We start from the raw sequence: 9,683 nt of genomic DNA, 5'->3' as shown, positions 1-9,683 counted from the left end.
ACACCCCCACTCCCTAGGGGGTGTCAGCCAGGGACAAGTCTCCCATCCCAGGTGCCCTGGAGGCCACTCCAGTCTTGCCACATTGATGCCTTCATCCCCAGACCCTGGGGAATCACACACCTAGAGCTATAGGGGGCTCAAACCTGCTGGGATTCATGCCAGACCCCAGGACTTCAGTTTTTCTGTCTGGACAGTGGGGGTGTGGTCAGGACAGCGCCGGCCCCGTGGAGCGCCAGGAGGACACACGTGCACACAGACCGCCAGCCAGCCGTGATTCTGCCGCCTCCAGACCCAGGGTCCTGGCAAGGTCAGAAAGCCCTGGCCTCGGGCAGCCCCGTCGCCACATGACCGAGGTGTGGCCGGGGTTCAGGTGGGTGGGGCCCAGGGTGGGGCTGCTGTGGACTCGACTGAGGAGGTCCAGGGTGGCCTGGCTCGCTGTTGCCTGCCCCAGAGGCTCCCCTGCCAGGGCCCCTCCCTGCCTGCTGTAGCCCCGGGGCATACGGCCAGGCACAGCCAAGGAGGCCAGGCCAGAGCAGCAGGCTGCCACTGTGTTCAGCGGTCAGGTCACGGCCGCCCGTGCTTCTTGCCCCCGGCACCCGCGTGTGCCTCCACGTGTTTCTGCCTGCAAAGGTGTATCTGGGCCGGGCAGCCCCAGCCTCTATCCTTCCTCCCTAGAGCCTGACACCATGAGTTGGAAATAAAGCATTTTTAATTGAGCCCCCGGAGGGCAGGAACATCCACCCCAACACCCCGGGCAGGTCTCTAAGCACCAAACACGTGAGAATTGTTCCCCTCAGCCCCAGAGCCTCCCCCGCATGGGAACCCCTTCCTCCTTTTCACTGGGCCCAGCCTGGACCCCGCACCCCCACTCACACCCACAACCAGCTCCCCACGCTTTGTTTCAATAAATAACCCCAAAAACAAAGCTCGGGGCAGGGGACCTGGTCTAGCACTGAGCTCCAAACAGGCAGAGGGGACTTTGTGCCAAACGTCAGAACTCCCAAGGGTAGAAGATTGAAATCAGGGTCAAAATACGCACGAGAAGTCAGAGACGGCTTCTGAGCTGGGAGCGGGTCCCTTCAGGCTAGGGTTGAACGTCGTCCCCTGGGTGCTGGCCCCAGAGTCACAGCAAACTCCATTCCATACCACACAGCAACAATTGTCTTCCTGGTGTTTCTACCATCGGATGCTCTGGGTTCTTGTCTGACTCTGAGTTCTGGAAAGGGGCGGGAAAGGGGACCCAGACACCTGGGGAGGGGGCTGTCTGGAGAAGAAGGAGGGGCAAAACTTCCTGGGGTCAAAGGAGTCTGGAGGGAGGTGGGAAAGCGAGGCCCCTGCCCAGGTCACTGCCGGACCCTACCCCGGCGGGTGCGGAGGGGACCTGAGGCCCGGGCCTGTGCCTGCGCCACCTCGCTCATCTCCCTGCGGATGTCACCAAGTGCTGTCGCCGGGGACTCCAGCAGCCTCTGGAAGAGGCTGGGTCGTCCGGCCGGTGGCTCCCGGCACTGGAAGGTGACGGCTGTGCCGGCATCAGCCTTCATCTCTCTGGAGAAGCCATCAGAGGAACCATCAAAGCAGCGGCCAATGGCGATCTCCTTGGCCAGCCGTGGGCTCTGGTCAGTGACAGTGTAGACGCCATAGTTGTGGCCCAGAGGGTCTAGGGGGGCCAGCATGGAGAAGGCAGCTGGGTCCTCCGCGGGCACCGGTGGGGGGTGCCGGGTCAGGTAATCCCGAAGGAGCCCGTTGATGGCCACGCGCCGGCAGCTGCCCTGGGGCATAATGGTCACCAGCGTCCTGTCCACCTGCCGCTGGTCGAACAGCATCCCGCTGCACTTGAACTCCACGCAGGCTGCCGAGGTGCCCGGACGCTCGGGGTCTCGCACGCTCCGGGCATCCCGAAGTCCGTAGAGCTGGCCGCGGGTGCGTGGGTGGCTGCCCCCTGCGTTGTGGGAGCGGACCATATACTCCTGGGGACCCTGGATCTTCACCTTGAGGAAGCAGGCCCGGAACTCCTGCGGGTTGGGCCACCAGGCCAGGAGATCGCCAGTCCAGGAGGCGGGTGTGCCCTCTCGGAAGGGGACCACGTTGTACTCGTACTTGTCCGCCTCCACCCTGGCGAAGCGGAAGTGGCTGGCAGTCACCGGGGCCCCCTGGCATTCCCGCAGGCTGCGCCACGGGTACACAGGCCCATTGGCCTCGGCGGGGTCACCTGGCCTGGGCTTGGCGAGGTTGATGCGGAAGCCGTTACGCTTGAAGGCGGGATCGTCGTGGTCCGTCCGACGGTACCCCAGCCTGTCCAGGTAGGGCTGGGTGACGCCCACGGTGGCCGGGAGTGGGCGGGGCAAGGAAGGGGCCGGCTCCAGCTCCTCGCCGCCCAGGGTGGCGGTGACCAGGGCGGTGTAGGCGTCTGGCCGATCGGCGTCGCAGAAGGCGGGGAGGCAGGCGCCATTGGGGCCGGTGACCGCGCTGTCAAAGCGGCCCCAGGCACGGGGGTTGGCGGAGAAGCCGGGGGCGGGCTCCAGATTGACCAGCGTGACCACCACGCCCTCCACCTGCTCGCTGGGGGTGAACTTGTCGTTGGCGTAGGCGCGCACCTTCACGAAGCAGCGGCGGCGCTCAGGCACGTCCAGATTGAACAGGCGCCGCTCCCGGATCTCCACGTTGCCCACCAGGAAGACGCGCTCCTCCCGGCGCACCCGGGGGCCCGAGGACCCCTCGCGCCGGAAGCCGCTCTCCTCCTCCCACAAGCCGGTCTCGGGGTTCAGCGACCACAGCTTCAGGGCCTCCACGTGGCCTGGCATGTGGATCTGGCTGGCGGCCACCCGCACGGCCACCGGCCCCACCTGCAGCTGCTCCGCGGAGCCGGGCGCACGGAGGTCCACGGAGAACATGCCGTAGGTGCGCAGTGGAGCCAGCTCGCCGTCGCTGTCCACGAAGCGCAGGTCACTGGGGGCAGACGCCGCCGAGGTGAGGTCTCGGGGGTCCACGAACGTCACCCGGGCCTCCACAGGCCCCGAGTAGGGTTTGCCGTCGGCCCTGCGGAAAGCGCCAGAAGGCAGGACCAGCTCGCCCAGGGGCGCCTCATCTTCCAGCTCGCCCAGGGGGATCGTGTTGCTCTGGCTGGCATGTAAAATGACCGGGGCTTTCTTCCGCATGGCCTTGACCTCGTGGTACACGCCGGCACCTCGAGGATCAAAAGGCAAGACCCGGACAGCGTCCATGAACTCACCGCTGGGGTCCACAAAAGTCACCACCAGCCGCTGGGTGGAGGGCAGCACCTCAATGGTAAAGTCGCCCTGGTAGGCGGTGAAGCCGATGGGCTCCTGGCCCAGCAGAATCCTGGCGAAGCGTAGCGGCTCCCCGGAGTCAGCAGCCACAACACGGCCCCGGACCAGCCCCCGAGGGGGCAGACACTTCTGGCAGCCACACTCTGCCACCACCTTCACTGGGAGGACGTAGCCAGGGCAGTGAATCTCCCTTCTCTCCAGACGGCGCACAGAGCAGCAGCGGGAGCTGGCGTCCCCGCAGCGGGGGCTGGAGCCTGCCAGGCTGGGGCAGCGGGTGTCGGGACAGAGGCCCACATCCAGGTAGGCAGGGCCACTACCTGGCTGACCACAGTCCTCAGGGAGCTTGATCAGGTACTCTCGGGGCCGGGGGTCGCAGGCTGGCTGGCCTGGGGCTGGGGACAAAGAAAACATGCAGGTCAGGGCAGGGAGGAGGACTTCATGGAGGTCAAGGCTGGGGACTCTGTCTGCAGTCAAGGACTCCACCTAAGGGACAGGGGTCTGCCCAGGGTAAGGACTGAAGGTTGGTGCTCAGAGTGGTATGGGGGCTCAGTGGAGGCCTAGGATTGGATCAGTCTGAAGTGGGGGCTCCATTTGGGGTTGAGCTTAGCTACAGTCCGGGTTCCGTTTGGGTGAAGGCTTGCTCGGGGCTGTGGCCAAGGACACTCACCAAGTACAGTGAGCCGGGCAGTGCCCGAGCGCACAGCACCCGCCTCATTCCATGCCTTGCAGTGGTAGATGCCAGCCTGGTCTGGGCGCAGTCCCCGGAGCTCCAGGTGGGCCCCGTACCCATGAGCTCGCCTGTCCAGCAGGGTCCCATTGTGGAACCTGGATGGCAGGTGAGCGACACCATAGGACTCAGTGGGAGGGGCTGTGTTGCCCCCAGTCTGCAGGCTGGGGAGCTGCAGAGAGGCTTTGCCAAAGTCAGCCTCCTCCCCAGCAAGACTGGCCCCATTCAGCCTCCTTGGTAGTCCCTCTCCCACCCAATTCATTCCCCGTTAACGCTTTCCCCACTCTCCAGATGACAACATGAAATTGAATCTAACCCCAAAGCCACAGAAGATGCCCCTGAGCCCAGGGCGGGCGCTCACCAGGAGTATTTCTTGGGCATGGGGGTCCCGGAGGCTTTGCAGCAGAAGGTCACATTCTGGCCAGCCTCTCGCACTCGGGACTCAGGGTGTTTCACCAGGTACGGCTTCTCTGGGGTCAAAGGTGGTAAAGATCAGAGCTTCTCCCACCCACCCTTCCTAGGAGCAACGTCCCCATCCTCTCCTTTCTCCCAGAAATGCCGACTCACTCTGTGCCTTCACCAATGACTGTGTCACATCTCGTTTCTTCCTCTCTTGACTTCGAGTGCTAGAACTTCCTCCCCAGATCCTCAGCCCCTTCATGCCCCATGTTGCAAGGGTGCTTACCCAACTTATCAAGGATGATGGTGACCACAGAGATGGATCCGTTGGCCTGGGCCTGGGCCTCCCCTGCAGAGAAGCCATCCATCTGGGCCCTGATGTTGGCGCGGCTGTCAGCACAGACACCAGGCACCCGGAAGGTTCCGTGAGCATCGCTGGTGGCCACAGTGCCAGGCTGGTCTCGCAGGGAGACCCTGGCTCCTAGCAGTGGTTGCCCAGATGGGGTGACCACTGAGCCCAGGAGGATGTGGTCCGGGCATTCACAGGTGTCAAGGCTGCACCCTGGGGGGATATGGAGAGGAAGCAGGACAGAGAAACCTTCACACTCCCTCCTGAGGAGGACTTTCCATTCAATCAGTCACTCAACAAATATGCCTGGGGCCCCCCCGTAAGGTGCCTCTCAGAGGCCTCAGCATGGCCCTGCTTGGAGCAGTCCCTAGTGTGAAGGGGAGATGGGCTGAGTGGTCAGGGCTGGGCCAGGGCGTAGGAACTGGGATCCAGAGACGTAGGGAAGAGGCCCTATAGGAGGGGACAGGAGAGGTAAGTCTCAAAATATGGCACTGCCCTTTCCAGCAGAAGAGAAAATGTCTGGACAGGGGCTGGGGGCCCAGTAAGGGGCTGGATCTTGGGCTGAGAACAACTGCCCCCCTTCCTAATCCTGCGGTTTCTCCATAAAATGGAAAATTCCACTGGAAACTTCAGGGCACAGGCGCTGGGAGGGCAGAGCCAGGCGCGATGGGGTGGGGACCCCAACGCCCCATTGGCCACCATGTGCCCCCACCCTGTGACGGGCTCCCCGGAGCAGCCTCCAGGCCGTGTTTGTGGAGCCCAGGCGCTAGCGGAATTTCCAGTCTCCTCCTGGCTTGCCCGGTGTCTGGCCCTGGGAGGGCCTAGGCATCATGTCTGCCAGGCTGTGAGCGGGTGTCTGTGTGGGCGTGGGGGACCGGGGGGGGGGGGCTGCAAATGCCATGCACGTGTGCACCCTGAGTGCATGAACTGAATTCTGTTTCCCCACGAAGACATCTGTACAGTCTGGAATGCACACAGGGGAAGCACCCCCTCCTATCTGCCCATGTCTGCCTGCACAAGAGCCCCCTGGCATCCACCTGTCCAGATGTGCATAGTTACCAGTGCTCCTTGGGCCCAGGAGGGAAGGAAGGGCCGGTCTCCACCTGGCTCCAGAGTTTGGGTCCTCCAGGCTCCGCCCCTGCACCAGGCCCCGCCCTTCACAGCCCCGTCCACGAGGCCCCGCCCCCAACTAGCTCCTCCCCTCTAGGCATCGCTCAGGAGAAGCACTGCCTCTCTACATCCAGGCACCGCCTCTAACTCCACCCTCTCTCCCAGGCTCAGCCCCTAACCTCCCCTTCCTCCCCTTTGTACAGGTCCCAGCCTCCAGACCCCGCCCCTCCTACCTGGACACCGAGGCCGCACGCACTTTTGCGCCTCCAGAGGACGCCCGGGACACGCATCCCCAGCGGGGCTTGGGCAGTGGCGGCGGCGCAAGCGACGGCCTGGCCCACAGCTCCCGGAGCAGGGACCCCACGGGCCCCACGCGCCCCACGAGGCTTCTGCGGAAGGCAGGGACGGAGATCAGGTGGCCGCCCTCACCAGGAACTGCGCCTCCGGGTAACCTGGGACTAAAGGACCCTTCTTCCCCAACCCCCTCACATATGTGCATCCTAGGGCGGACACTCCAGAGAGCAGATCTGCCATCGCCCCCACCCATGCTCCCCTAGGCGCGCCTGTCGAAGACATAGTTTAGGTACCGACCCACCTCCCCACCCCCGCATAAGGTCCCGGGGATCAGTCCTGCTTTTCTCCCTGCATCCTGCACACATTTGGGCTCAAGACACTCCACAGAACTGAGCTCTTACAGATGCTCAAATGAGGGCAGCGGGTGCGTTCCAGGGGACCAGACATGGGTCCTGACCCGCTGGGCCTCCTGACGGTGCACCTGGGCCCCGCGCTGTTCCCAGCGCCTCTCTTCAAAAGCCCCGCCCTGCCTGGCCCCGCCCCCCTGACGTCGTCCTACGCCTAAGGGTCCCCCGGCTCTTCCCAGCCACGCCCACACCCACACGGTCCTGCCCCTCCCAGCCCCACCCACCCACGACGCTTCCCGGCGTTCGCCAGCCCCGCCCATTCCAAGCCCCGCCCCCGTCATCCAGCCCCGCCCTCACCTAGTGGGCAGCGGAAGCGCACGTGGTAGTTGGAGCAGCGGCGGCCACGCGGTTGCTCGCGGTTGAGGCACCAGAAGCCGCGCGTGGGGTTCAAGTGCACGCGCTCGCCGACGGCGGACGGCAGGGCCCAGTCCGTGGTGCGCGCTTCCAGCGCCAGCGGTCGCGGGCACACGCGCGCTGGCCCGTAGTAGAAGCGGATGGCAGCCAGGCTCTCGAAGTCGCCGTCGCCTCCGGGGTGGTCCACGTTGAACCAGGACGTCCACTCGCTGGCCTCTGCGGGCACCGCACGCGCTGGGACCAGGGCGGCGGCCTGTAGGCCCCCATGCGTGCGTGCAAAGGCCTTACTTGCTGTCTCAGCCCCCTCCCCCGGTGGGCACCGGCTAGCCGAGCGCGCCCACGACCCGAGCCAGCGGCCTGAAACAGGTGCAGGGCAGACTGGGTTCCCCGCGACCCCAGTTCTGCCGCCCAGGGCCTGACCTGGTCCATCCCGGTGCGCTGAGCTCTTGCCTCTGTCTGACCGGCCTCTCACTTAGATCTTGAACTTGGGGCATCACCTCCAGGGGCTGTCATGTCCGGGGACCAGGACGGCGCCGGGCCCTTCGTCCAGTGTGTGCCCTCTCCTCACACGACCCCAGTAGCCCAAGCCCCACCCCCAACAAGCCCGCAGCAGAGACGGGACTCCGAGGCAGGCTAACTCACCTTCCCAGTCCTCCAGGGCTGGTGAGGGCTGGCCGGTGTACACGGACCGTCTTTCCAGGCCCAGTGCAGTCGCCATTGGCTCCTCGGTGGGGGTGGCGTCTGTGGGTGAGGAGTGAGGAGAATTCTGGAAGCACGCTGCTACTGATGGGGACCGCTGGGAGCCTCCTTTTAGGCAAGGTGCAGCCACGATCATCCCCCCCCCCCCTTTTTTTTTTTTTTGAGACGGAATCTCCCTCTGTCATCCAGGCTGGAGTGCAGTGGCACGATCTCGGCTCACTGCAGCCTCTGCCTCCTGGGTTCAAGTGATTCTCACACCTCAGCCTCCTGAGTAGCTGGGATTACAGGCACGCTCCACCAGGCCCAGCTAATTTTTATATTTTTAGTAGAGACGGGGTTTCACCATGTTGGCCAGGTTGGTCTCAAACTCCTGACCTCAGGTAGTCCGCCCGCCTCGGCCTCCCAAAGTGCTGGGATTACAGGCGTGAGCCACCGTGCCTGGCCCATGATCCCCATTTTAACAGGAGGGAAAACTGAGGCTCTGAGAGGCCAGAACCCAGCTCTAGCCCCAAGGGCTGCCATACATTCTCCTCCAGCGCGCTGCCCATGACCACCACCAGGCTCCCAAAGCCAGGTACCTCTCTCTGACCTAGCCCTAACCCCCCGACTGGGGAAATGCAAGTACCACCCAGTTCCCCTAGGCTAGAGTCTCCCTCCCACTGTGTTCAGCTGCCGCGAGATCAATGAAGTTCAGCTGGCTGTGCCTCTGCCCTCAGGCTGGGCTCCCCCTCATCCACTTGGCCTGCTGGAAGCCCCTCCCTTAGTCTGTCTTCCATCCCTGTACTAGAGTCCGAGCTGCCGGGAAGTCCTTGGAATCTAGACTGGCTTCTCCAAGATAGGAGCTGTCCAAGATACTCCCAGCAGAGTGATGAGGTCAGACAAGCCCCTTCCTTCTGGGCGCCTCAGTCTCCTCACTTGAGAAGTGGGCCCGTCCCCCGCCCCACTGAGTGTTCCAGGGATGGGCATTTCTTTCTCCAGCGGTTGGAGTGAGCGGGTGTGTGGGAGTTAGGTGGGAGGGGCCAGTTCCGACCCCTTCGGTCCAGGGTGGGAGACCTGGCCGGTGATTCAGGGTCCAAACCCCGGGAGGAACCCTAGGTTCTTATCCACACTCCCGGCTTAGCCAAGGAAGAGAATGGATGAGGCCCGCTCCGCGCCCCAGGTGGTCGCGGGGATCCGACTGGTGAAGGGGACCCAGTCCCCGGGGAAGCGCGTGGGTCCCTGGGTTCTCTCCCCAAGTGCGGCTTCACCCAAGGCCGGCTGCCAGGCCTTCGGGAGCCTCAGGGGCTGGGCGCGGGGGCTGGAGGCGCCTCACCTCGGGCCCCCGCCAGGTGCGCAGCGACGACACAGAGACAGAGCAGTGGCAGCAGCGACGCCATGGCCGGGGCAGAGCGTCCGAGGGAGGGTCCGGGCTCCGCGGCGTGCTCGGGTCCAACTCCGGCGGGTCTGGCGGCCGCTGGGACTGAGAGTGGGGGCGGGATGCGACCGCAGATCCCGCCCTGGCCACGCCCCATTCAGGCCACGCCCCCTGGCCCTGGGTGACCGGCGCTCGAGCAACCCCTCTGGGTCGCCCCCCTTGGTGCGTCTGGCTGTGCCTCCGTCCTCAGGCTGTCCTGGGTTCCCCGTGGCCTGCTGGAACTCCCTCCCCGAGCCCACTCAGTCCTCCAAGCTGCATCCCAAGCTGCCTGAGGGAAGTGTCACTTGGAATCCAGCCTCAAGCTGCTCGGACCCGCTTTAGGTGGCTGGAAGTCCTCTCTCGCGTCTCACTTCGATCCTATAGGCTTTAGGCCACCCCAAGCAGTCTGGGAGTCCCACCCTGAATCTACCCTCCATTCTTCTGGCTCGAGTTTTCTTTCTTCTTTTTCTTTTAATTTGTAGAGTTGGGATCTTGCTATGTTGCCCAGGCTGGTCCCAAACTCCTGGCCTTAAGCGATCCTCCAGCCTCAGCCTCCCAAAGTGCTGAGATTACAGGCAGGAGCCACCGCCCCCAGCCCTAGCTGAAGTTTTCTAGGCCAGCGGGAAGTCCCACTCCACCGCCCTTCTCATGCTCCCCGCCTTGG

General features: G+C 64.2%; 1 protein-coding gene across 1 annotated transcript; it reads right to left on the bottom strand.

Moving 5' to 3' along the window:
• Nucleotides 1–691: 691 nt before the first annotated feature.
• Nucleotides 692–9,230, bottom strand: CILP2 (cartilage intermediate layer protein 2). The gene is made up of 8 exons (XM_016937075.4): nucleotides 8,939–9,230; nucleotides 7,570–7,668; nucleotides 6,871–7,143; nucleotides 6,106–6,261; nucleotides 4,700–4,975; nucleotides 4,376–4,484; nucleotides 3,955–4,112; nucleotides 692–3,679 (listed from the first exon to the last, which is right to left on the bottom strand). Exons 1-8 carry the CDS (start codon nucleotides 9,135–9,137, stop codon nucleotides 1,344–1,346), a joined length of 3,606 nt encoding a protein of 1,201 aa, XP_016792564.1. The 5' UTR covers nucleotides 9,138–9,230; the 3' UTR covers nucleotides 692–1,343.
• Between the last annotated feature and the right edge of the window lie 453 nt (nucleotides 9,231–9,683).

The sequence above is a fragment of the Pan troglodytes genome, chromosome 20, assembly GCF_028858775.2.
Source record: "Pan troglodytes isolate AG18354 chromosome 20, NHGRI_mPanTro3-v2.0_pri, whole genome shotgun sequence".
NCBI lineage: Eukaryota > Metazoa > Chordata > Mammalia > Primates > Hominidae > Pan > Pan troglodytes.
This window is presented reverse-complemented; position numbering and strand designations above follow the sequence as displayed.